Here is a 27,144-nt window from a genome sequence, read left to right as displayed (position 1 = left end):
GAGCTGCCTCGCTTTCAAAGTGCTGCAGCCAATGGGTGGCGGGCGCGCGGGGGCGGAGCTAGCCAATGGGGCGGGCTGCGGGGGCGGCGGGGAGGCGCGCAGAGCGTGCTGTGAAGCAGTTTCCCTCCCCCGGTGAGGCGGCGGCGGCACCGCGGGAGCGGCGCGGCGAGGCCCAGCCCAGCTCAGCCCGACCCCCTTTCCTTTCCCTGGACGGTGAGCACCGGGACGCGCCGGGGATTCCTTCCCTGCCCGCCTAGCCCGGCGCAACCGCCGCGGGGGCCCCTCACGGCCTTTGTTCCATCGCGTTGCTCCGGGATACCGGGCTGGCCTGTGACCGTGGGCCCTGTGTGGGTGGCTGGGCGGGGGGGGGTGGCCCGTAGCGGATAACGGTTCAGCAGGGGGCGAACCGCGGGGAAGGGGGGGGCCGGGGCGGGTGGGAGGCAGCCCGTGGCCGGGCCCTGCTCCTCCTGCCCCTCCTGCAGGGGTCCCCGCTGGGAAGGGGGGTGGGGCTGGCTCCTGCCGCACTCCCCCTCTGTGTTCGGGCGCTTTCGGTTGTTTCGGTTTCTCGTTCCGGGTTGTGACGGAGATGCCGCCTGTTTACCGGGAAGAGAGCGGCGTGGGGGCCGCAGGAGAGCCAGTGACGTTCGGGGGGCTTGGCTGGGGGGCAGACAGGGTACAGCGGGGGGGTGTCCTGGAGACGGTGGCGGGTTGTGTACGTTGGTATCCATGGTAACGGCGAGCCTGTCGCCGGGGCCGCGGCTGTGGTGGATGCCTGGGGACGTAACTGCCGCCGCCGTGGTGTCGGGTGGGGAGTGATTTAAAGTGATGTTAATGAATTCAGTGCGTTTGTTTGGATGTGGCCGGTGTGCAGCGTTGGTGTAAAACTGTCATTAGGGCCCTTTTCCTCAGGAGTGAGGGGGTGGCTCCTCTCCAGCTGGGGATGGTGTCCTGCAAATGGGAGAGGACCGTTGTGTAAAAAAACACGACTTTTATTAATCCTGCTCCAGCTCTTCTTCGATTCCGGGTTGCTGCTGGTTTTCCTGCAGGCGGGGGCTCGGAGTGTGTTTTCATGGGACAGCTCAGAGCGTGTTTGGTTAACACAGAGTTTCACACCTGCAGTCATGAGCCCGTTGCCTGCGTGCGGTGTGATCAGAGGACTGGAGCATCTCTGCTACGAGGAGAGGCTGAGGGAGCTGGGGCTGTTCAGCTTGGAGAAGAGCAGACTGAGGAGGGATCTTATCAATGCTCACAGATACCTCAGGGGGGTGTCAAGGGGATGGGGCCAGACTCTTCTCAGTGGTGCCCAGCGACAGGACAAGGGGCAACGGGCACAAACTGAACCATGGGAAGTTCCATCTGAATATGAGGAGGAACTTCTTTGCTGTGAGGGTGCCAGAGCCCTGGCACAGGCTGCCCAGGGAGGGGGGGAGTCTCCTTCTCTGGAGATATTCAAACCCGCCTGGACACGACCCTGTGCAACGTGCTCTGGGTGACCCTGCTCTGGCAGGGGGTTGGCCTCGATGATCTCCAGAGGGCCCTTCCAACCCTTAACCATTCTGTGATTCTCTGATTCTGTCCACCTGCTGCTCCCTGGTTTAAAGGCGCTATGATGTGCCCACGACATCAATGACCACCAAAAAAAGGAGTTCTGTTTTGGTAGGGACTTGCTGAACCTGAGGGTGGGTAGGCGAGGAAGGGTGGCTGTCAAAGGAAAACAGCTCCAGATCCTGTGGGAGGGTGAAATCTTTTAATAACTTGTTTGCATTCTGGAAAATTATGCTTTGGATTATTTCTTCTGAAAGAGAATTTGGCATTTTAACAATCCTCTGAATAATGACTTTGAAAAACCAGTGTCATAAATAAGGGGAACAGTGAAAGAAGAGGGGGTTTGTGAATTGCGAGTGAAGTTGAGAGTAACAGGATTGAACAACAGCTGAAAACTGCGTGGACCTTTTGTGTCTGGCCATCAGTGAGACTTGCCTAGGGGCAAAGCGAGATGACCAAACAGAGGAGGGGTTGTGATGTGTTGTGGGGCGCAGCGTTACCCTGCACCCCACTGGAGGGTCCTGGTGTGTGGCAGGCAGCGCGCTTTTCATAGAATCATAGAATCATGGAATGGTTTGGGTTGGAAGGGACCTTAAAGCCCATCCAGTTCCAACCCCCCTGCCTCCGTACACAATGGGTATGTGTGTGAGCCAGCTGTCTGGTCTTCCAGCCTGCTTCCTCTCTCTCCTCTAAAGTTTCTTTGCTGAACAGTGGCATTGACAGCCTCGGGTTTCTTCTGAGCTGAATACAGAGTAACGCTTTAGTCTCCTAAAAACCTTCCTGTTTATGTAACATGTTCAGGGTACGGAGAATGGGAAACCAGACATCACTGCTAATGCTCAGAGGTTGGGTAACTGAAAGGGCGGTGCTCTGGGCACCCCTCTCTGTTTCCATGGAGATGCTAGATCTCAAGTATTTTATATCCCCTTCTTTGCGGTGACTCTGGCGCTCACTGGGTCACTCACTAGGCCTGTCTGACCAGTAATTCAGAAGAAACTGGTTTCTGATTTCTGATTCACTTGATTATAATAGAACCATTTAATTTGAATGGGACCTTGGGAGATCATCTGATCCAAACCCCTGGTCAGAGCAGTACCAACATGGAGCAGGTCATTCAGGGTCTTGTCTAGTTGAGTTTTGAATGTCTCCAAGGACGGGGATGCTTTGACCTCTCTGTGCAATCTGTGCAATTTTTTTGCAATATCTAATTATAGTTTCTCTTCTTGCAACTTGCATATGTTGTCTCTTGTCCTTCCGCTGTGCACCTGCAAGAAGAGTTTGGTTTTGTCTTCTTTACACCTTTCTTTTAGGCAGTTGAAGACAGCAGTTAGATATCCCTTTTCCCTTCTCCAAGCTGAACAGTGCAGTTAGCCTTCCTCCCTGCAAGGATGAGCTGCTGAATCGCATTCTGTTTTCTGGAGCAGGAGCTCCTCTTTCAGCAAAGCTTTCTAGCCAGTCGGTCCCCAGTCTGTCCTGTTGCCCGACGTTTTTCTGTCCTGGGTGCAACACTCTGTATTTGCTTTTGTTGAACTTTGATGTTTCTGTCAGTCCATGTCTCCAATGTACTGACCGTTGCGTCACCCTCTCCTCCCGATTTGGTGAACATCTTTATCTGCAATCCCACTGAATACAACTTTTTTTTTTTCTTTACATTTCTGTTACACTCGTGTATGTACAGCAAGCTGCTTGCAGATCATGGAAAACATGACTATTGTGTGCAGAGTAAGACCAGTATTTTCAACTTATATCTTCTTTTAAAGGTTCTGGTTCTTCAAAATAGCTGCTGTTGTGGCTATCATGGTTGGAGCGTTTTACATTCCTGAAGGGCCTTTCACAAGAGGTACAGTTAATACATCATCATGGAATTCTGTTTAATAAACTCAAACCTTTTCACAGGCTTACCAGGCTGTAGTTGTGATAGTGAAAGTTATCTTGTAACCAACACAGATTCTGTCCTACTTCGTTAGAGTATCTTGGTTTATCCAGTATTTTGGTGAGCAGCTGAAGTTATGGCAATAAGCAATCTCTTTTCAAGTGCATAGGTGTTGGGTATTAATAAGTCGTTATCCATGACACGATTGCTACTGGGCTGAGTCTTCTGACACTTCAGATTAGAGGCAGCTCAGAACACCGACAAGTGCTAAAATACTTCCCTAGAGTCTCTGAAAAATCTGCACAAGAAACATTTACTGTCTGGCCACATCACAGGAACTTGAAAGGGTTGCTGATCCTCAAATAAATGTGGCAGGATGGTACTTATGTATGCAAAGATGTCTTGTGTTAGATGCTGCATTCATTCTGAAAAAACATTGGGCTAAACATTCCTGTGCTCAGCTTGACTAGGATAGGCTGCACCCTTGAATAGCTGGGACTCCTTGCATGCTTCTGCAGGATGGGGGCCAAAGTGATTAACAGCATCTGCATTTCTAAATATAGTTTCAGATTTTTTTCATTATTTGTCTGCAGTATAATTAGGAGCTTTTTATTTTTTTTTTTTTTTAAACTGGGGTAACGTGCAAATGATGAAAGCTAACCCCGTTTTTCTCACTCCCTTTTCTAGCTTGGTTTGGTATTGGTACTTCTGGAGCCTTCTGTTTCATTCTTATCCAGCTGGTGCTTCTTGTGGACTTTGCTCACTCCTGGAATGAGAGCTGGGTTGACAGAATGGAGGAGGGAAATTCTAAATGTTGGTATGCAGGTAGGAATTTTAACCTGTAAAGGATTTGTTTCTGCTGGCCAGTACTCTGCAGAGTATCACTTACTAGTTAGCAAACATATCCTAGAATTACACTCCACAGTCTTGAGTCACTAATGTAAACATTTGGAGTTAATAGTTGCAGTGTAGCCTTTCTCTAATTAAATGCAAAATATTCTAGGCTTGCAATTAGCAGATCTGACAGTCATAATAAACGCTTGGCTCATTTGCAGAGCTAGTAGCCTGGATCTCTTCAGCTCTTAACTTTGCCACCTCCCCTGCTGAGGTCCTCAGGAAGTCAGTTATGTGATGACAGTGGCTGCAGTACAACACAAAGCACGCCTCGGCGCACGCTCCCGAGCTGACCGCTAAATTACAAAGTGCTAATTGTTGTGCTGCTTTGCTCATAGCTATGAATGCTGCAACAGCTTTTTGCAGCTTCTTATAAAGAACGTAGCAGAATGGAAATGAAAATGGGTGGCCTCTAGCATAGAAGGGGGAATTCAGGGCTTGTAAATAGCCCATGACAAGTGTGCACAAAGCCCTCCCATTTTGACACTGTGGCTTGACATCAGTTAAACCAATTAAACTCCTGCTGAAGGGCAGGCCTTATTCCCCTGATGGCAGCACTGGATATCCCCTGAGCTACCCTACTTGGTGAGTCGAAGCAGAAACTTAGCCACACCTAATAAAAATGCATTCTGCTAGTCTGGTTTTCTGAACCAGGCTTCCAAGTGAGGAAGAGGGACTGTCTCCTTACTGCAGTAGCTGGTCACTACATCACCTTAGATGTACTGTTAAACAACATGCCTATTGTAACAGTTAATTTCTTTTCCCTTCAGCTCTGCTGTCCTGTACATGCTTGTTCTACGCCTTGTCGCTGCTTTTTATTGTGCTCTTCTACGTTTTCTACACGAAGCCTGATGACTGCACTGAGAACAAGTTCTTCATAAGCATTAATATGTTCCTGTGCATTGCTGTCTCCATCGTTTCTGTCCTTCCAAAAGTTCAGGTATTATTTTTCTCTGCTATTTTCTTCTGACATACAAAGCAGGGAAGTAACAAAGACGTAGTACCAATACAGTCAGACATAAGAACTTTAAAATTTGTCTATCCTAGCTATGGAAGCTAGGAACATTTAAAAAAAAAAAAAATCTTGCTCTGAAACCAAGGCACTATGTAGTGACATATTTCCCGAAGATAGACTTTTTTGGCTAACATAATTTTGGACTTTGTTTCTATGTGGGGCATCGCTGGTGTGGTTTTAGTGGTGAAGATTCTGGCAGAAAGAGAAACCCAGAGAAAGCGTGTTTAATATGAGAGGAGGCTTGCATGTTACTTGGTTCTGAATTGGTATTGCTCAAATAAATCACATGCTAGATTCGTATCTACAGAACTGTTAAGCAAGTTGGGATTAACTCAGTAAGAACACATAATCGAGTCTTGGGCACAGAAAAACTGGATTTGGTTTGCTTAGTCCTTCTGGTCTGTTAAACATAAAACAAAGGCCAATGCATTTCTAAAAAATAAAGTTTTTCATGCTAATAATTGTTGAATCTGTGGCAGTAGGGTAGAACTATCCAACTATAGGTAGAACTTGCCCTTTTGACCTTGGCTTGCTATTCTGTCTTTGAACAGGAACATCAGCCTCGCTCTGGCCTCCTCCAGTCCTCTGCGATCACGCTCTACACCATGTATCTCACTTGGTCAGCCATGTCCAACGAGCCTGGTAAGCAACAGGCTGTCTTGAGTAACATGTTTTGATGTGAAAGCAGAAGCTGTTGATGGGGTTCATAGTTATTGCAGACCACTGTGTGGGGATTGCTGATCTGTCTAGATAAAATCTAGTGAGGTGGTAAAGCCAACTTCACTGACACCATCAAATTGCCTTTTTCCAGAACTAAACTGGGATATTTGAGGGGAAAGAAAACAGTGTCGGGGCATTATTTATTACACCCTTGCTTAGCTCACAGGAAGGAAAAATATTCCATGTTTTTGCTGCCTCTGTGGAATTGAAGATATCAGCAGTTCAAGGGAATGACAAATTGCAAGCTGATCTGTCATCTTTTCTTAGCTAGATGCTGACAAAGCTCATCTCTCTTCAATCTGCCTTGAAATCCCTTTCAGAACGAAACTGTAACCCAAGTTTGCTGAACCTCATTACGCAGATAGCTGCACCCACAGTTGTTCCGGCAAACACCACTGTTGTACCTGCTACTCCAGCTCCGCCCAAGTCCCTGCAGTGGTGGGATGCCCAGAGTGTTGTTGGATTGGTTATCTTTGTCCTTTGCCTCTTGTATTCCAGGTAGGATTTGCACTGCCCTCAAATGATAAACAATTGGGATTTGTCTGCCTCTTTTGTTTGAATCTGGGTCTAGTGAAAAATGTACCTGCATTTATTCATATCCAGCTGCGGTCTCAGGCCTAAGCCCAAATATGACTGATACAGCTGCGTTCTGTTTTGTGGATGAGGATAGGCTTTGTGAGCCCGGTTCAGATAACAGAACAAGGTGCATTATGCGACCAGGAGTAGGAACACTGCTGTTTAACTAGGTTAACAAAAGGTCAGATGAAAACAGATCTCTGAGGAGCTTCCTTGTATTTCCAGATGGGTTTAAAAAGTAGTATTTGCTAGCCCCAGACATTCATTGTGGGCTGTTGCTTGCTTTATTAGCAAACATAGCTAACTGAAATGGGAGGTTTTAACCATGTCTGTCTTTGGGTTACTCTGCAGCATTCGCTCTTCAAGTAATAGCCAGGTGAACAAGCTGACACTGTCTGGGAGTGACAGTGCCATTCTGGAGGAGACAGTGGGAACAGGCAGCGGGGCTGCAGAGGATGAAGTGCGCCGTGTCAGGGATAATGAGAAGGATGGTGTTCAGTACAGCTATGCCTTCTTTCTCTTCATGCTCTGTCTGGCCTCTCTTTACATCATGATGACACTCACTAACTGGTACAGGTAAGAGCATGACAGAAGGTGATGGGTTGTATGTGCCAGCCAGTGTTTCTAGGGGGATAGGAGACTCCTGCCCAGCTGGTTAAGGTGCTGTCCCTATGCCAGCTGCACTGGAGTTGTGCCTTCTCAATTTTGTGTTGCTGAATAAGATGTAAAAAGCCTGTACAAAAAGACAAGATGAGCAGCTGTAGGCCTGGTGGACTGCTTCCCAGCTGCAAGGGCAGAAAGCATGGTTACCATCATTCAGCTATGCAAGCAGCAGGAAGGATACATATGAAAAGGGCTTGAGGTGGCCTCCTGGGAAGTTTGTCAGAGGGCAGCCTAATGTCACTGGCTCTGCACCCTGGGAAGGATGTGCAGGGAGAGCCATACGTGCCACTTAAATGGAGACAGGATTTCTTAGGTCTGTGGGGAGCACTTGGACACAGCCTGTGCTGCTGCTGCTGCTGCAGCTTATAACTACTTTCCCTAGGACTGCCCTATTGTATGAATTAGCAAATATGCTTACAGAGCAGCAGCCATCAGGAATCTATTGCATAGCTCACTGAAAGATTTTCTTTAAGAGTAGCACATCAACATATGCAACCAGGAAATTAGTTGTCTCACCATACTCCTTCCACAAAGGCTGTTGCACGTGCCCCAAATCATTGTTCTAACTTCAGACTCATATTAGAGGTAGCAAGGAATAGTGCCTTTATATCTATTAATTGACTTCTTTTTACTTTTTAGCCCTGATGCAGATTTTAAAACAATGACAAGTAAGTGGCCAGCCGTGTGGGTGAAGATAACCTCCAGCTGGGTTTGTCTCCTTCTCTATCTTTGGACCCTTGTGGCTCCTCTTGTCCTTACTAATAGGGATTTTAGTTAAATTGCTGCACCTGTCTGAGCTTATAAAAGTGGGGATCTTTTTGCTGAAAGCCAAAATGTTCACGTATTGCTTTAGTTATACTGTCTCTGTTACTGTTTCTTATGTTGATATTAATATGCAGGTGGATAGAAAGTTACGTATTGCGTAATGCTTGATGCAGGATCAAAATTATTATCAGTTAGCTTTCATGGTTATCTTAGTACTGCATTTTTTAAATTCACTACAGCTATGCTGTCAAAGCACAAAAGAAAGTATCTGTTCTGTCTAATAGCCACAACCTTTCTGTGGAATAGAAGTAACATTTAGCTAAACGTGAAGTAATATATTTTAAAGAACACTTATATTCAGCATAATGCACTAGTATGCTAATGCTTCTGTTCCTAGAAGTGTAAGCCATGCTGCTTGATTTCTACATTCCACTGCAAAAGTTTATTTAAAGCAAAAGTTTATTTAAATTTATACTTACCTTCTTGTTGTGGCAAACCCCCCCTTACTCCTCACCAAAAGAACAGAACTTTGAGGTTGAAAAACTGGTTAACTCTAATTCCTTTTAAGAACAAACTTGCCCTAAGAGGCAACTTTTATAGTAACTTTTTTTAGTATGTTTGCCAAATATTGAGTGGTAAGTGTATAACTAGCTTAAAAACCTTTATGGTGGAAAAATAGACCTTGTAATTGATTTCACGTGTCTAATATGCTTATAAAAATGATTATTATTGGCACTAAGGCATTTGCACTGTGAACTCATTTAAATAAAGTGGAGTAACTACTGGAACTGTCCCAGCTCTGTTGAGATGTGTTAAGAAGCAGCAGTTTTTCTCCAAGGTGAACTACTACATATAATGATTAAAATGCTAATTAGCTGCTGCAATGTCCAGTTGGATGTCACTGGATGTTTTCTCCATGCAGCAAATAGTAAGTCATAATATATTTCTTTTCAATCAAACAGCATCTTCCATGTAATTCTCAATGTCAAATTCAGTTCCTTGAAGTTGCTCAGGTACAGTTGTTCAAGTAAAATTTAGTTCCACAGTAGAAAGCAACACCTTTGCCTAATGTAACACTATGGCAATTATACTTAGTTGCAACCGTGTGTTTAGTGTGGAACTAAAGTATATGTCACTACTGACCTTTACAATAAAATACCCCAAGACTACACAAGGCCAAACATATTTAAAATATCAAATTAGCAGCTCTTACAATGTGTTTAATCACCCAGTCATGCATCATAAAATTACACATTTTGACCATTCCATTTTATAAAATGCAATATAAAAATAAATCTTGTCAAAATAAGATGTACGCTTAACCACCCAACACCTCTAGGCCCATATACAACAGAAGGCAAAATTATTTGTTTGAATAACACTATGACTAACTCATGCCAAAATGAGATAGAACAACAAAAAAACAACTTCACCCAGTTCCTGAAAATACCTCAGGGTTTCTAACACCTTTGCAAGAGCATAAATTCAAGTACTTTTATGTACTATGCAGCTACCTTTTGTCCCACTTAATGCCAAAAGCCAGGGCTGCCCAATGCAGTTCAAGTATCTTTCCTTATTATGTGCTGGGTTTGGCAGGGATGGCTTATGTACTGGGCAAGGCATGTAACCTCTGGAAACAAAGTTATTTCAAGTGGAGGAAAGAACAGATCAGTTCTAATGCTGTGAAAAAAACAAACAAAACCAACCCTGTAAGTGTAAGCTTTTCCTATCTCTTAACTTGCAGATAAGGAGACTCTATACTTAAAGCAAGTGTTTATTTTCCAAATGCTGACATGAGAAATTTTGGGAACAAACTGATTTCTTTGCTAGTAAGTGCTAAAGCTCAAAGAGCACTCTCAGCCCAGTAGTCAGTCTGTATAAGACAGAGCTGTGCTTTCTATAAGACAAGCCAAGCACTGGTTAAGAACCTAAAAAGGGTTAGACATACAGCTCAATAAAGTTGCAACTCTGAGTTCTAAAGCCAAGAAAGAGCAAATTAGAAGTACCAGTTAGATACCTGACAAAGGATGTTCAAGCATCCTCACATCAACTGCCCAGCAGCCAGCTTTAAGAAAAAGAAGTTCTGGAGGCATAACACAGGCTATTTTCAGCACTGATAATGCAGCCTTATCTATCTATTATGTTTAAATCATATGCTTTAGTCTTAGCTTCTCTGTGAGCAGAGAACGGGAGGGAGAAATGGAGTTTGCCTAGTATTTAAGGCATGCAAGAGAGTATAAAAGCCTGAAAAAGGGGTTGGTTTCTGTAGAGGTTTCTCAGCCTTCTCCTGAACACCACTAGATCTTTTTTTTTTTCCCTTTGAAGGGCACTAAATTGAATTTTGAATATTCAGCCTCCCTCTCTAGTACTTACATAAGTGGATCAGAGTAGCTGTTCTTACAGGTTAACTGTCAAAATACCACCACTTTCAATCCTGCAGCACAATTAAGGAAAGGGTATCAAATGCCAGTCATGCCTTCACCTCTAGGAAAAACAGTCCATTCTAATTTTTTTTTTTAATTGTATATTGTGGCTGGAATTAAGAGGCACTGAAACAACACAAACACCACTCTGTGTTCTGGCAGTTAAAGAGCATGGGCAGCCACTTACCTTTCTAAGTCCTGGTCCTGTGTGCTACTGTCTTGCTAGGTGGCACAAAGAACTGAATTAATCTCTGCAAAACACGCAGCACATTCTGGTCAGAAATGAGGAGGAAGGGGCTAGCAGTACTCTTTTACCTTATTTTAGGTAGCTGAAAACAGTATGGGTTTTTTCCTACTCTAAAGGTAATGGCTGTCAAAGAGGAGTAAGAATTGACTTATAAAGGCAGGAAAAATCAGATGCTTTCAGTGAGGGAAATTCATCTCTTCTCAGCTTTATTCTAAAACGGTTCAAGTGATGAGTTCCCTGCTCCCACAAATTCTGAATTACCACCCAGAAAAAAAGCTTCATGATTTACCCCTTTTCAAAACCCAGTCGCCTTTATAATGCTTGGATGACAGGTATGCATTTGCTACCCCCTAGTTCCAGGATGAGGTCTGCTGCCACACCAGGAAGTCATTGCAGTGGTAGAGAAGTCTCTTTGGCAGTGCCATCACGCTGTAGGGGAACTGAGAGAAAAAAGAGACGATTCAAAACAGAATTTGGCACTTTGAATGTCTGAATCCACAAGATGCTTTAGTTTTATACTTACAGAAACATAACTGGTAGCTATAATCACACTTGGCACTAAATAAATATTTCATCTAGAGAAAGTGCTCTAGAGAGAAGTCTCCAATTAGAAGGGATGTCCTTTTTCACCAAAGAGTGAATATTTCACCTTGAAGTAACTGGTGTGCTTCCTGGTCCTAGTGAGGTTTCCCATGTCCACAGTATTATAGTGCAGAAAAACATGTGCAAAGAGTGTGCAGAGAGTTAAGTTCTAATTCAAGACCATTAAACAGATTGAACATGGGGAGTGGGAACAGCTTATTTAGACATCGGTATCTTACCCTGATTGGACATCAGAGCCTTAGTGCTGTCTCTAGACAAAGACCTAGAAGCACAGGCACATAAGCTACGGGTAAATATTACAGAGATGATCAAAGTCTAACTTCATACAGGAACATGACAACCAAAGACAAAAGAGGTCAACAAAGTTGAAAACAAAGTTGTAACATTTCACAAAAGAGCCGACAAGCACAGTGAACAAAATGCTACAATACCAGGAAATTTAAGAATGTGCTTTCAAATAGCCTGTCTGCATTTGGTTTCACAGACTTAAACTCAAATTCTGCCCAAAGTAACAAGCCAAAGAAGCACCTTGCTGTCTTACATGAAGTATTGCCTTCTACACATCATATGCCAACTGCTACAAAGCCTCTTTACAAGTTCTGTGTAAGAGTTACTTACCCAATTCCTTATCACAACCAGCTGAAGAAAAGAACAACTGACAATGTGGGAAGGTGGCTGACAGAGCTGTTTCTTATTTGGTCCTGAACCTCATTATTTGAGGCTGTATCTAATCAAAAGCCTTAGTACTTGACCTGAAAAACTTCTGGTTTTCTGAAAGTGAAGATTGCATCTGTTTATAGTAAGCGTTGGCATAGATGTTGTAGTAGTTAATCCACCAGTTAGGTATACATGTTCATCCTACTGTGAGGAAGTTTTGGAGATGATCTCCATACTGGTATTCATGGATAAGAAAGTTTTGCTCTGTATTGATTTGAGCCAAATATTCATTGAGATATTCCAGAAATGCCAACTCACAATCTGAACCAACTGCCAAGTTAGACTTTTATGTTTTTAAGCAACCTTCACTGACAGAACTACATTTTGCAGGGTTCAAAAGCAATTTTCTTGTCTTGGATTACTGTTTTTTTTTTTTTCAGAAGGGGAAGGGAATGGATGGTCACAAAGCTAGCAAATCATCATTGTCACTTTTTACCTGGGTGGGAGGGATAAGAAACTATCAAGCTTACCATCCTGCAATATATTTTTTTCTTTATCATTAGAAAGAATAAGCCAGTTTGCATGATTCACACAGAAGTTGATGAGCCTCAGGTATTCTACATAACTTGTGCTCTTTGCCTTTATCCTCCCTGAACTCTGCTCTGCCCCCATTGAGCCCTCTTCAGCTTCCTTTGGTTCTACAGTGTAAAGTGCCTCAGTGGTCTGTTCCTAACCTGCAGGTTTAGGAGTAAGGCAGAGTTCACAACATCACCTATCAGAACAGATCTTAACTGTGCTGGAAAACTTCCCTTCACTGCTTTAATAACAGTAATAGAGCTGAGGTTTCATGCCTCGCAGAGAATCATCGCATTGCTTTTCATCAGCATCCCCACTCACTAGCATGTCATGGGGAGAGCTGTCACATGGGAGAACCAGCTGTGAGAAATCAGGCAGAAAGTCCTCTTCAGAGGCTAGCAGCAGCTCATTCCATGTGGAGATGTCCAGCTTCCCTGAAGTACCACCATACTCTTCAGGAAGGATCACTGGAGGAATGTTTTGATGAAGGGAATTCAGATCACAGCCATGAAGAAAAACCTGAAGAAGAAAGCAAAAGATAGCTTTAGTAGGGCATATCCAACACTTGACAGCAAATTACTGAAAAAGTCAGCTAACAAGCTTATTTTGAGTTAGAGCAAATTTCAGGAGTGGTGTCTGTATGGGCAAGCGGCAGCATACTACATTGGGCAGGTGCAGTTAGACACACTAGTGAGAGAAGTCTTGAGACAATCTAAGTCTAGCGCAGCTTAAATCCCAGCAAGAGAGACTTGACATTTGCTAGTTTGTGCCGAGGTTCGAAATTGAGCTCGTCCCCAAGTTGGTTCATGGGATTGGAAGTACTTATCCTTGTGGAAAAAAAGCATTCCCCTTTGCAACTACATCCAGTCCTATGGAGAGAATACTAGTGCCATGCAGGACACTGCATAAGGGGGAAGAGTAAGGAAAGGGCAACACAGGTTTCCTGGGACACCACCTCATAAACAAAATGTTACTTGCCAAAATAATCCAACCCCCGTGATGGAATTAATGTCCTGAATACATAGCTTATGTTCTAAAGATCCATATTAATGTTATGCCAATATTAAATTCCTCAAAGCTTCTCTCTCATGAAGAATTTTCCTAACAGGTATATTTTTAAAAATTAAAGCAGAAAAGACCAGTTAGCTCAAGCAAATGGCACCAACATTTTTCTAGCTGTGAGGTTTTTCAATGGTTTTTACTTGCAGCAGCCAAGCAAGAAACTTACAAACATTAGCATTAATGTTAAAACAACACAGATCCTTACCCGATTTGCTATCTTTTCCTTCAGAAAAGGCTTGATGATTGCAAAAATGCCTTTGAATATACGAGGCTCATTTATTATGTTAACGGCTTTTATTCGAATGGGGAATCCATCCTAAATGGTAAAGAAGATTTTTATTATGCAGTTTAAAAAACATTTGCCATCTTCCTCTTTTTAAAAATCTCCTGAGACTGACTGCCAGAACAACTTCTATCTGAGGTACCAATGTAAACCAATATGGCAACAGAAATGCACCTTGTGACAGGGAATAGTCTTAAGATGAGATCCGTGGGCATAAAAATGAGACAAGAAAACCTTGCATCAAGAAATATACTGCTGTCAGTACATCTTCATTTCTTATGTTGTTCTTCATCTCCCCTGACAAAGACACTTAGGTAATCGCTGTCCTTCAAGTATTCCCAACCCTGACAAGGATGTGGTTACAAAGTGATGATCCTAGCTTCTGAGGAAGCACCACGCTCAGAGCCAGAGCAGGCTGGTTCTAACGGTGTTTCCAACTACAAGACCTGGTGCCTGAGATAGTCTAAAATGTGTTTTTTATATAAGGCAGGAATCTAATATCACTATTTTTCTGCCATTCCAACTATTTTGTCATGCTAGCTGCAAAAGACAAACAGGCTCCGCTGCCAACAGAACACACAGTGTCTCCTATACATGACGGTTTAAAACAACTGTTAGTTACGGGATTTCTGCTGGAGAAATTTATTTGCAGAAACATTTTTCCAAGGCAAAAGCTCATGATCAGCAATTAAGGTCTCGTGCCACAGTGAGGTTTCTTTCATCAGCAACGCTGATGCAACACATTTATACCCACCCATACCTTCATGTCCTTCCAAGTTCAGCTTTTGTTTTGTGAATTGCTTCCACTAATAGCAGCAGGACAGACATCACTTTATTTGTGCAAATTTAATATGGGCTCAGACAGTTAAATGACACATATTTAGATCATAATTTAAAGGATCGAGTTCTTATACAAGCATTCATAAACTCACTAGTGTCATCTCCATGAACTCCCCTGATTCCCCTTACACTTCCTTATGCCCCCCCAGATACAACACACAGAACCAGCTCAGGCCAGAATAAAAGTAACGAGGGAAATGAACCCATTGAAGAGAAGTTTTCCTCCAGATAATGTGGTAGAACATCAGGTAAAATCATCAAACCTTCCTGCCACTTTGGCTGGGTTATTCCTCACTCCTTTCGCCTCCCTATTTTGTACAACTCCACTTGTGCTTTCATGCTTGCTCTAACTTGCTCTCCATCATTTAATCAGAGATCCTTTTTATTACTGCCTCGTGTTTACTCCTGTGCTGAAGGAGCCTCTCTTCCTTCAGGGAGTAGATGGAAATCCTCCTCAGATCACACCCATTCAAAAGTCCTCTCTGCAAAATTTTTGCAGCAGTACTTGAACTTGCACTCGCCCAGTGGTGACTGAGTAACCTGCTCCATCTTGGCTGACAGGAACCACTTAAATAATGAGCCATTCCTCAGCATTCAGGGAAAATGGTGTCTTCTCTCTAACTGTAATTCACTGCTCGCTCTCTTCCTTACCACTAGCTAGCAGAACTATTTTTTTCTATTCCAACTCAAAGTTTGCATTTCTAATGCAAATTTAGTTTTAGGGATGAAAGAGTCAAAAAAAGGGCGAGGTAAGTTGGCAAGGGTCTGAGAAACTGGTTCGGCAGAGACATGTTTTAACTCTGCTAGTAAAAGCCAAGATGCTTAAGTTTCTGGTGACACAGTCAAGAACTCTAGACACAGAAGCAGTCATTTACAATGCACAAGCTTATTTTCCCACCAGTTCAGGTCTTACCTGAAGAATTCCAATCACTTTTTTGGCTACAAAAGGACCAAAATGAGACGCCTTAGATAAGCTGACTCCTTTGTAGTCTGCCAGGATTACAATTCCATTCACCTGGGTCTCTTCGGACTGAATGAGTTTTTCTAACGTTAAGTATATGGCACGAATGTTCTCAGTAATCGGATAATTACTGGGTGTCCATCTGTCTGAGGTTACAAGACATGGATGGTAAGTTGGAGAGTAAATATAAGCTAACAATACACATTCCAAAAACTGATTTTCTATTTTCCTGGACTCTTAAAAGTTAGTCTTTAATAGCCACAGTCCTAGTTCTGAGCAGCCTTTCTTAAGCAAGAGATAAATGGCAACTCACACTTACTTCAAGGAGCAAAGGCAATGGTTTTAAGAACCCCGTTCTCCACCCAGCACAGCTTATTAGAAGCAGTTTCAGCTCAGAAAGAAAGCAGGTAAATGGAAAAGAGGAGAATGAAGACAAATTTACAGCAAGCCTGGCAGCACCAAAAGCACATGGAAGGCTCTGATTGCATACACGGGAGTCAAAGCCATAGGCTCCTCTCTCCACTTATCGTCAAAGCAAATTACAAGCTTCTAACCGTAGGCCAGCAGCCCTGTTTCAACTGGAGTTACTACACATGAATTTTTCTTGAATCACCTAATATTTCATCAACCCACCTCACTGCATTTTCATTTTGACATAACTGCAGTTATTGCTGACACAGGAAAAGGAACTGGTATAACATTGGCTAATGATAAACGTGTCCCTTCACAAGTTAGCTTTTCAAATTTGAAAGAGAACCCACGTACTCTGTGTAAGTAACCAGTGCTCACAGGAGAGCAGGAAAGAGATTTTTAGCCCAGACACATCGCGAAGAACAAAGACATTGATGAATTTCAGTACCTGGACGGATGCAGACGACGTGGCGTCCCTCTGGGTCCAGACGAGGCAGCACAGTGACAAAACCAGACTCTAGGACAGGCTTTATTGCGGACGGCTTCAAGTTATTGAAGACCTCGGGCCAGCTCCTCCTACAGGTGTAGTAGTTCACCAGAAGCTGAAGCGCTCGATCATAATCAAATTTCCTGGCTCTGAGGAATCTTAGCAAAAAAGCATCGTCCAGGCAGGTCCCCAGGGAGGGATAGTCTTTGCTCACCATATCTCGGAGTGCCTGCACGTCACGGAGCCTCCATTCAGGTTTCTCTTGGAGCTCTTCCCGGGCTTTGATAATGAGATCAGGAGACAGTGAACAAACATACTTTGGCCGATCTGGCAAGAACTCGTTGTCAGATGGAGACCCCGCTGATGGACTTGTCCTGGTGCAATCGCTGTCTCCTGACATAATGTGGCAGGAATCTGGCAAAAACCAAGTGCTACACATGACAAACAATCCCACGAACTAGCAAGGGTATGTACTATTTACATATTTATTATGTCCTGTATCCCTCCGTTTCCCTGCTGACGAGTCTGCCCTTGCAGGAACAGCCACTACAGCCAGAAGTGCGGTTCAGACATTTTAATTCTCTTCCTAGGATTACAGAGTGCAGGTTTCTCTAATCTCTTTATCCTGCATAGCAGGTAGAAAACAACGCCCACACTCACCCCACAGCCCCTCAGCTCCGGTATTACCCCCGTACAACCCCCCCAGCCCCTCAGCTCCGGCATTACCCCCACACATACACCCCACAACGCCTTGGCTCCAGCATTACCCCCGTACAACCCCCACAGCCCCTCAGCTCCAGCATTAACCTCCCCCCCGCCCCAGCCCCGCAGCCCCAGCATTACCCCCCACACACCCCCCCCAACCCCAGCATTACCCCCCACACACCCCCCCCAGCCCCAGCATTACCCCCCCACACTCCCCCCAGCCCCAGCATTACCCCCACACCCCACGCAGCCCCCCCAGGCCTCCCCCCGCCGTACCGGAGCGCTCCCGCCCAGCACCGCCGTCTCCAGGCAGCGGCGCCCCGGAACTCCAGCGGCCGCCCGGAAATGACGGTCCCGCCGCGCGTGCGCGGGGCCGCCATGGCCGCCGCGGTGCGGGCCTGGGGGCTCTCCCCGGCGGCAGCGGCTCCCGCCGGGCCCCCGCCCCCGTAAGCGCCCCCTCGCTGGGCGAGACGCCCGTGGGCGCGCCGGCAGCACGGGTGTGCTTCGGCCTTGGGCCCAAAACGCGGGTTTCCGCCGTCTCCGGTGTCTGCGTGAGGAAGCCCCGGCAGCCCTTCATGGGGGGCACCTCAGCCCTTTAGTGTCACCTCATCCCTGTCCGCAGCGACGTTTCGTTACCTCCAGACATAAGCCACAAAGGCACCATTATATATATTACATATATGTATAAAGGCACCCCGGAGCTGACCCTCGAGGGCAGGAGCACTCAGGTGGTGACTGGCCATGTCCTCAGGGCCTCTCCCTGTGAGGGCCGGGCCTTCCTCCCCCACCTCTGGCCAAGCTGCTCTCTCAGACAGCAGCGACCTCCGAGGCTGCGAAGAGAGGAGAAAGGCAGCTGGGAACCAGGCCGCGGCACCATCCGTGGGCCCTGGAGCCTCTCCTGGCTAGCCAGAGCTCCCCAGGGAGCCGAAAGCCAGTTACAAAATTCCCTGGTCAGAGCAAGGGGAGCCTCAAAGCAGGATCCAGGCAAGCGCAGCTGGCTCCTGTGGTGGGATGGGAGCAGGGCCCAAGAGACTCGCTGGCTGTAGCCAGAATTTAAATGCCAACAGAGGGCCTAAATGCTAATAAAGGGAGCCTTTTATTGTGCTTTTTTTTTTTGTTTTGGTTTGGGTTTTGAGGGGACAGAAAGTTGTAACCCACAGGAGTTCAGATGGTGGTGCCTGACCTCTCTGTGTGGAATTTGTAATAAAAATAAAAAAGATGGTCACTCCCAGGCTTGCTGCATTAAAAAGGGTTCAACAGGGAGCTCTGGGGAAGTGGGAAAAATGACACGTGTTGAACTCCACTGATAACGGACACAGTGAGATTGCAAAACGGGCTCAGCATCCTGCTGGGGACTGTCCCCCGGCTGAGGGTCCCTGGGAGCTCAGTGGTCTCTGTTCTTCCCTCTTGGCTGTAGCCTGTCTTTTCAGCCAGGAGAGGGAGTCAAAGATAGTTAGACAAAGAGCAGGAACCCCAGGAGTCCACAGTAGGAAACAAGGCCTTTCTGCAGCATCCGAGATTCACTTCTTGATTTATTTCCCTTCCAAGGTTTTGTCCTTCCAAAGTGGAAAATATTTGCGTGACACCGTGCCTGGCAAGAGATATGCCAGCGTGGCAGCAAACTGAGCGTGCCACAGGCATTTACCTGCAGGGAGACATTTCAGAGAAGGGGAGTACATTGATTCAACCCAATACTGATGTTCCAGTCCAGCCCTGCTTTGGGTCCAGCCAGCTCAGAGATGGGTGCAACCTGGGAAGCTGGTGCCCTACACTGGAACCAGTCTGGATCTGTGTGAATTAGACCTGTTCATGACATTGCTCCATGCCCTTTCCAGTAGATCATGGGATAAATGAGGTTGGGAGGGACCTCAGGAGGACAAGAGACCTTACATTGCTCTTGTTGCCATTTATGCAGGTCCTGGGCACAGAGACCTGCAGCACAAGCATGAGAAAAGCAGCCAGTCAGGACCTGGAGTCCCAGGGCAGAGGGAAGAGCCTGAAGCTGGCACCTGCGGACACAGTTTGGAGAGAGCTGTCTCTGGGCAAGAGCCATCCCTCAGGAGGGAGGGAGAAGGTGTGTATTGGGGAGACAGGTCTGTGGCCTTCCAGCTGAAGGGATGAAGGAGGTTCCCAGAGGCATATGATCCAGCTAGTTGCTGAAATTAGCAGGGAGGCAGAGCTGATCTGAGAAAAGGCTTAAAAACACCAAACAGCTGCGAAATACTGGAGCTGCAAACAGGAATTTATGCTACAGGTTGCAAAATCTGGTTGGAATTTGTACTCCTCAAACAAGGGAGGAAAATTTAGCAGGGAGGTGGCAGTTCCAGACCTGACTGGTTAATAGGTGCTGCAACAGGGTGTTAGGAGTAAGCAGGGATGTTTGAAAGGAGTGACGTGTGAAGGAAGCTTTGCTTTGAGGGGTGAGAAGGGCAGGAAACAAGTGAGAACCAGTAGCAATCACATTGAGATGTGAAAAAGGGTATGAAAATAAGAGCAAGAGCCTTAGGCAGGTAAGAAAAAATAAGGAAGTAAAGTAGAAGTGAGAACAGTGCATAGTGAAGGAGGACTGGAGGTGAAATATAATTTGGGGATGGTCCCCAAATTAAGTAACTACCTTACCTCAGTTTTCCTTATGTGAGGAATGGTGAACTCGAGGAGGGCAATGGCTGGTGAATGGAAGTGAGGGGTTCAAGCACCAAGCCAAGTTTTAGGGGAATTTTAAAGTACTGGCACGTGAATTCACAGGAACTGTAGCAAGAGTTTCTGTAATTTACTCTACCTGGTGTTGGCATCCTGTGACTAGAAACCAGTAAAGGCAGAACCTGTCTATAAGGAAGTAAAAGCTAAAAACTGAAAACAAACATCCAGGCACTGACAGTCCTTCCCTAGCTGGAGAGTTTTGTCCTTACCCACAGCTGCAGGAGGGAGAAGGACATACTGCACCACATGCATGCAACCCTCCCCAGCTGAGAGGAGATGAACCGCACCAACTCTGCCACGTCATCAGCTCCAAAACTACAGTATTTTGCAGGAGCTTCACTCAGGAGTTGTGTTGCCTGACCTTGGGAGCCGCACTTGGAGCCCGTGGGGAATCTGGCCCTTCTCATGTTCATCTCTTCTATCATATGCAATACATACCTTTCTCAGCTCTTCTCCTGGGTGCTCCTGCGCCCTGCCATTGTGTTATGAATGAATGGCTGTTGGTGTTGGTTGATATTTAATGAAGTCTTCACTCATTTACTTATCCGTACAGTCCTAATACCCAGCCTGGGAAAGTTATCTTGGCTTCTTTAAGCTTTTCCACCATTAGCAATAAACGTTTTACAGTCTTGGCAAGCTGAGGCTGAAAAGAGAGCATGACTTCAAACAGCATTGCTCACAGAGAAGGCTTTAAACTGATATTAAATCACTAAGCTGTGCAAACATAACAGTCCTGTAATAAAGATAATCTGTGTACGGTTGAGGCCAAGAGGGGCTCTGGTCCTTGGGGTGCAGGTGGAACCTCTGGGCCCCACAAATTGCACGACCCTTTTGGGCAACTCAGCATCAGAGCAGAGAGTCACTAGTCCCATAGTGTTGGCCATGGTCTGCCTGTGCGTGGGGCCATGCTGTATCTCAGGCCTGAGCTGCTTCTATCGCACCACTCCAGCAGCACGGGAAGGGCTGTAGGGGAATGGTAGCCCCTACAAATCTTCCTGGGCAGCGCTGGTGTAAACCTGGTCCAGATATGGCGCCTGGCCCATGGCTCCCTTGGCTGTGATACAACGCAACAGCTATTCCTCTGCGCTCAAAGGGTGAAGTGACTGAGAAAATATGCCCTAAATTACCATAAATATTCATGGTCTCAGAGCCTAGAAGTGTACATCCTCCAGGACAGGTTTCCACGCCTGCTCTCACCCTGCATGTCATGGTGTGAGGAGAGGATCTCACAGATGACAACCTCCGTTCTGAGAAGGAGATGCCGTGCTGTGGAGGACTGCCGCTGCTCTGCACATGCTCTCCCCACGCACCTATGGCAGGCCAGAGCCACATGCAAAGCTAAGGAAATGGGCACTAATATGCAAATACACACAAATCTGTAGCATCTGTTGCCGAAGCAGCTGTACGCAGGCAGGTACCCCCCACCCAGGCATATAAAGTCATGCTGACATGCCGTTAGACCACCAGGAAGCCAAGTGTGCAGTGCAACACAGATGCGCAGCCGTACCCAGCCAAGGCTTTGAGAGAAGACTTCCACTCCTCCTTGGCTTCACTAGCTTTGAGACCAGCAATGTTTTTGCAAAAGCTTGGCAAGGAATGTGCTTGGCAGGGCCTCTGAATGTTTTAGATATTACAGGATTTCTGTAGTTTAATTTACTCTGAACTGAAATAGTGTTTTGCCAGTCTTTCATCGTGTTTCACGGTGCCCTTGCACACTGGAACAAAGCAGCTGTCTCCATGGTAGGATGGGTCCCTGGCAGGACTAGCCCTAGCGGGGTGCTGTGAAGGTGCTGCTCAGGGACCTGCGCTCCTTGCTAGCCCCTTCATGGCAATGGCTGCAGTGATGCTGTGTTAGAGCAGTAGAAGCACTCGAGTTTGGTGCTGCAGGAACCCAGTTGGTAAATGGTGTAGGATACTTTCCAGGGGCAGGATGAGGGAAGCACTGCTGCTCCCTGTGTTGGACTGGGTGCTTTTGCTCTTCAGGCTTTGAACTTGGTGCCCATCACAAGCTCTTATGTCAGTGGGAAGGAGTGAAGCAGGGTTGAGTGTTGGAGTAATCCCTAAGTAATATCTCAGGCACTTGCACAGGCTTGGGTTGAAGTGGTGGGCTGTGAGGAGAGGAGTTGCATGCAGGAAATAGTAGGATTTCAATGGAAATGTAAGAGACTGCAATGCTGGAGCTGTCTCCACTGCCCCATCCATGGGCATGCAGCACAGCAGGTCTCCAATGTGCTCTCCCAGGTGAGAAGATGCCACTACCTTAAGGTAATTTTAAGAGAGGGCTAAAAACCACCCAGAAGTGACAATCCCAATGGTTGTCCTTCATCTGTGCCAGAAGTGCTGTAGTTCAGCGTCAGGGATTCTGGGTTTAGCACTAAGATTTCTCTTTGCTGCTTCTGCCTCAAGCTTTTTTCTCAGTTGCTTGCCATCTTAGCTGGTACATGGGCTGGGCACCTCAATGTCTCGTAGATGGACTTTTAAGGCTTTGTATCCTCTGCAAATCAGCTCTGAGTGGATCCTAGGATATGCATGAACCAGTGCGCTCCATGTCAGTGGTTAATGGTAATACTAACCCACAGGCAGGATTAATTAATGGGTGTTTTTAAGGCACAGTGAGGTTTTGGAGAGTCCTGGAGAGGAACAGAGAAGTGTATTATTGAGTTACTTTACTGTAATGATTTTCCCGGTCAGTGAGGAGGAGCAGGTCATGTTCCAGCCAGTGCTAACACCTAGGCTGGCAGCTGCAGTGAGGAATTCCTGTCTGGCTCGCGATGCTTTCTGCTGGGGGTGTCTACACAGACATGTCCCTCAGGCAGCTCCTGCACTGCTTATTGCACCTATGGCAGTTTCTAGGAGGAGGTAGGGAATCATAACAGCTCCCCTAGAGCAGAGTTGTCTGATGTGGGGTCCTCCAGGCTCAGAAGGGCTCCCTGGTCTTCGTGTGTCCATGGGGTCACAAGAGACTGCAGGTCTCAGCCAGGCAGAGCTGCCAGACTTGAGGGACTGAAATGGAGCATGGCCCGCAGAGCCGAGTGGTTTGTGTAACCCATGTCTTCTTCTGTGACTGATCTCCCAAGTTAGGGGTGGCCTCAGGAAAGCTGATGAAGCAGCCACAATCAGGCAATCCTGGCATCACTCCAGGTCCAAAGCCAAAGTAAGCCTTGGAAATACAGTTCCCAAAACACCTTCCTTCCCAAGACCCAGGTTAGACTCAGAGCTCTTCTCCCCCTGGGCTTGAACTGGGAGCGCTCTGTTGAGCCCAGCAGCCTCTTCTGTCTTACACAGGACACTGAACTGAAGGACGTGACTGCAGTCTTGTTTGTGCTGAGCTCTCCTCACTCCACACCTAACGAAGCTGACAGTATATTGCCATTTTTATTGGCCTGGCTGGCAATTTTTCAGGTGCTAGGTGTGTTTATGATTATCAGAGTCACACCTCCATTAGGAATGGGGAGAGGGATTTTAAACATACCCACACCTTACCTTTCCTCATCCAGCCTCTCCGAGTGGAAAGGGATTGTGCAGTGCATGGCCTGAATTCCCAAACTGGTTGGTGGTATTTGCACTCAGCCTTGAGGGAACTGGACAGCCTGGCACACAGAATTGCCTGGCTCAGCAGTGCCACGTTGCTGAGCCCTCCCTGCTGCCTCTTGTTGTTCATGACTATCTGTGCCTGTGTGTGCACTTGCAAGTTTAATAGCAGCAATAGTTGCTTTTGTCAGAGGTGATATGCAGGCCATAAAACTCGTTTGCCATTCTTTTTTTTTCCCCCCCGCTGAGATATGAAAGCGGTGGAAAAGGCTCCAAAGCCTGTTGGCTATTTCAGATGAAGGTTATATAAGGAATATGAAAAGAATGCATTTCATAGTGGCCAGAGGACCTAAAAATACCACTTTCACAGATCTTTGCTTGGACATCATGAAAAGATTTTGCAGCTGGAGATCCTGCTCTCCAGGAAATCATCCTTAGTCTAGGTTGCAAGCACAGAAAAGGACAGTAAAAAGCTCTCATGTCCAAAAACAACATAAGGAAGTTGTGTCTTAAAGGCTGATACTAGCTGTCCTTACGGCAGCCGTCTCCTGTGACATGGGACATTGTCTGTGGGCTCCAGGGAGCCCAGCAGGATAAAACATAGCCCACGAGTGGCAAGACCAGGGTTTCATGGTGATTCCAGGCTGGATTGACAGAAGAGGTGAGGGTTGGATCAAGGATGCCACTTAAGGACAAGGTTGTCTCTGGAGCAGTTTGTGGGTTTTTTTCCAAGTGAGCTGAATCAAGCAATAAGAAACCTCCTGTAGGGACTGCATTGATTTAAGATTAACCAGGTAAAGGGCAACCTTGATAGAGCAGTTCATGGGAAGGAATCCAGGAGAGTTTATTGCCTCAAAGATTTGATATTACATATATGGAGTTTTTAGGGCATATACCCAGGTAAAACCAACGGTGTGTCACAGCATTCCTGTGACAGGCAGAGGAGTCCCGGTTTTTACTCCACATTGAAGAGAAGGAACAAACTCCTTTTCCTTCTCTTGACTGGGCTAACCACTCAGTCGATGTGTGTGTGCTGAGATAATGCATGTCCTGCGACTGCCTTTGCTGACCTTGTTCAGGGATTCAGTGGTGGCATTGGGGCTCTGGATCATCACAGGTACACAAATAGTGAGGGCATGTTATCTGAGGTCTGTCCTATTCCCCTGGGTCCTTGGCCCCAGAGCAGAAGCAGGCTCTAAGTGCTGTCTCCACACAGTCCTCAGACACAGTCTGAATCTCATCCCTGCCTCTCACACCTGCCAACAGTTTTCACCAGCATGACTGTCACTGGGAGGCCACTGGATGTGCAAGGAGGCTCATGATGCAAGTAGTAGCATGGAAAATCAGGCTGCTTCTCATCCTTTGTACGTGGGATGAAACTGCCCACCTCAGTTCACATCGAGGGCGGGAGATGGGGGAACATGAGGGGCATCTCCTGCAGACCAGAGCTGAAAATGCTGGATGCTGTTCCTCCCCAGATACCTAATCTTTACAGCCATCTAGACCTCTCTCCCCTCTTCCCGTTATCTTCCTGGGCATGCTACAGCTGAGAGCAAGCTCCCGTGATCAGAAGAGCAGGTCATTAAGAACCTCCTCTAATTGTGAGTGTATTTCTTCACCTTTACAACCAGTGACAAATTGACTTTCACTTTATCATCTTATTGTGCCCCGTGGGCTCACTCTGCCTTTGGCTGCACCTGCACAGTGGGTTGGCTGTGTGTGAACCAAAGCAGAATCATCACCCCAAAGTGCTCAGAAATTACCTTTGAAATACAAGAGGGACTTAAAAATTAACATGTTCAAAATGCTAATAATATATTTTGGCTTCCTTTGCTTGGCTCTCAGAGTGTGGTTGCTTCAAGTCTTTAATCCCTTTGGAATCATGAGAACAAATATTTATTCTTCATGTTTGTTTTTCTTTTAATGAAAATTGGGATTGTCATTCAATCTTATGACTCCAGCACACGTGGCTTCAGGAACAGACACCAGCTAACGTGAGGCTTGCCAGGAAATAGTGACAGCTGGTGACAGCATCAAACACTTGTTTGGGATTTTTCCTCAATACACATATGCTTTGTGCTCAGACCAACAAGGAGGTGAGCCCCTTGATTCAAAATAAATCCTCCCAGAAGAAAGAAATCCGTCTGTATGGGAAAAGTTAGAAAATATTTTTGCATTTATTTCTTTTTTTTTTTTTTAATGAATACAAACTCTAGTGAAGAAATATTCCTCTGTTTCCATTGGAAGGCAGTAACCAGCAAAAGTTAATGTACAGTATCGAGGAATGCTTGGTGCAAATGGACCAAAAAGGATTCCCCACAAAGTATCTCTACATACAGGAAAAAAGGTTGCTGCAGTTGGAAAAGACAGCCTGGTTATTATGGGGGTTTTTGCATTTAATCTCCCAATTATAAATAATCAATGTGATTTACAAAATAATTTAGAGAAAATGATTGGATTCATCATTGCAATAAATTACTCGGTACGATGCCACCAGCATTGAGAGACGATACAATACTTCTGACACGGTCAGCGCAAGGTGAGGTGTTTCATTTTTGCATTGGAAATGAAGGGACAGGCCTGCAGCTCCTCTGGCTGGGCTGGCTCAGACTCATCCCCGCCAGGGACCTCTCGGCAGCCGTGGTTCCACCAGCTTCATCTTCCCGAGAGGCCAGCACCGCATGTAGTCTATGGTTAGTTAGAGCTGCTGTTGCCTTGTGCTGCCAAAAATGACTCAGGCCTGAAGTCGTGCAGGGCTCTGTGAGCTCCAGCCCCGCCGGCAGCGGGAGAGGCAAGTGCTGGGCGTGGGAGGGCTCCTTTCCTGGTTTCAGCTGTAAACCAAAGGTCAGATCTGTGGGGTTTCGGCACAGGCAGGCACAGAGAAACGGGGACTGTGGCAGGGAGGGAGCAGGGCAGGTGAGTGCAGACCCAAGGCTGGGGCAGACCCAAGAGGCTTGGGCGAGACAAGGTCTTTCCTTGACTTCTGTTGTTCTTTTCTGCATTGTGGTTTTGAGGTTGCTGCCCTCAAACCCTCTGAGGTCTGAAGGAGCCGTAATGAATTCTCATTGTATTATGAAGATCTATAAATCTGTTATCAGCCACTCATGCTAAGATGAGGGAGTGGCACTGGACTGGACAAGTAGATGGTATGGCATATCTGAGCATTAAAGCTGAGATCCTGGGTCACGGCGCTGCCCGCCTTGGGCAGCCCAAGACCTTGGTCCAACCTGTGAGGCTTGGGCTCTACTCGCCCTCGCAGGTCTCTCCTCTTTGTATGTCCTTCTCCCCCTGCTTCCTTCCAAATAGGCATCCAGTGGTCTTCTGACCGCTGAGAAGCAGTAGTGGGGCTGGTGATATTTTGGGCAGTGCTGCTCACAGCCAGCCTGTGCAGGAGTGACCCCAACCCATTAGCTGAAATGTCCTGAATCCCATGTTCCCCCAACTTCCCAGTCCAGGTAGCGAGGAGGCAGTAGCGGTGTAAGGGAAGGATTTGGCAGTGGTTGCCTCTCTGAGCCGTGCGGTGGGAGGGCAATCATGGCATGGAAATAGCAAAACTCCTCAAAAGGCAGAAGGATCCAAATAGTGGAGAATCCTGGTGGCCCCAGTG

The 27,144-nt window shown here is 46.4% G+C and overlaps 2 protein-coding genes across 3 annotated transcripts; one reads left to right on the top strand and one right to left on the bottom strand.

The window, feature by feature from the left end:
- Positions 1-65: 65 nt before the first annotated feature.
- SERINC3 (serine incorporator 3) lies at positions 66-8,839 on the top strand. Its single transcript, XM_068416486.1, has 7 exons — positions 66-213; positions 4,106-4,243; positions 5,083-5,252; positions 5,879-5,969; positions 6,368-6,545; positions 6,975-7,199; positions 7,926-8,839. The coding sequence occupies exons 1-7, from the start codon at positions 66-68 to the stop codon at positions 8,062-8,064; spliced, it is 1,089 nt and encodes a 362-aa protein (XP_068272587.1). The 3' UTR covers positions 8,065-8,839.
- A 383-nt stretch (positions 8,840-9,222) lies between these two features.
- On the bottom strand, positions 9,223-17,607 carry TTPAL (alpha tocopherol transfer protein like). 2 transcript variants are annotated; one of them, XM_068416181.1, is made up of 6 exons: positions 17,583-17,607; positions 16,563-17,015; positions 15,656-15,849; positions 13,825-13,935; positions 12,879-13,076; positions 9,223-11,161 (listed from the first exon to the last, which is right to left on the bottom strand). In XM_068416181.1, the coding sequence occupies exons 2-6, from the start codon at positions 16,999-17,001 to the stop codon at positions 11,072-11,074; spliced, it is 1,032 nt and encodes a 343-aa protein (XP_068272282.1). In that variant the 5' UTR covers positions 17,002-17,015; positions 17,583-17,607; the 3' UTR covers positions 9,223-11,071. The 2 variants fall into 2 exon arrangements, with proteins under 2 accessions (XP_068272282.1, XP_068272283.1); XM_068416182.1 differs by lacking the exon at positions 9,223-11,161 and having other exon boundaries at positions 11,396-13,076.
- Between the last annotated feature and the right edge of the window lie 9,537 nt (positions 17,608-27,144).

This window comes from Nyctibius grandis, chromosome 19, assembly GCF_013368605.1.
Source record: "Nyctibius grandis isolate bNycGra1 chromosome 19, bNycGra1.pri, whole genome shotgun sequence".
Lineage (NCBI taxonomy): Eukaryota > Metazoa > Chordata > Aves > Nyctibiiformes > Nyctibiidae > Nyctibius > Nyctibius grandis.
Note: the sequence above shows the minus strand (reverse complement) of the source record. Positions and strands in the feature narration are given on the sequence as shown.

What these genes read in the sequence shown, in the direction of transcription:
- TTPAL (XM_068416181.1), bottom strand. Translation starts at nt 17,001, where the DNA reads ATGTCAGGAGACAGCGATTGCACCAGGACAAGTCCATCAGCGGGGTCT. An exon ending in AAGTGATTGGAATTCTTCAG is followed by an intron (nt 13,936 to 15,655) that starts GTAAGACCTGAA and finishes TTTACCATTTAG; the next exon opens with GATGGATTCCCCATTCGAAT. An exon ending in GCTCTCCCCATGACATGCTA is followed by an intron (nt 11,162 to 12,878) that starts GTGAGTGGGGAT and finishes TTTTTCTCTCAG; the next exon opens with TTCCCCTACAGCGTGATGGC.
- SERINC3 (XM_068416486.1), top strand. Translation starts at nt 66, where the DNA reads ATGGGGCGGGCTGCGGGGGCGGCGGGGAGGCGCGCAGAGCGTGCTGTG. An exon ending in CTGTCCTTCCAAAAGTTCAG is followed by an intron (nt 5,253 to 5,878) that starts GTATTATTTTTC and finishes GTCTTTGAACAG; the next exon opens with GAACATCAGCCTCGCTCTGG. An exon ending in CTTTGCCTCTTGTATTCCAG is followed by an intron (nt 6,546 to 6,974) that starts GTAGGATTTGCA and finishes GTTACTCTGCAG; the next exon opens with CATTCGCTCTTCAAGTAATA.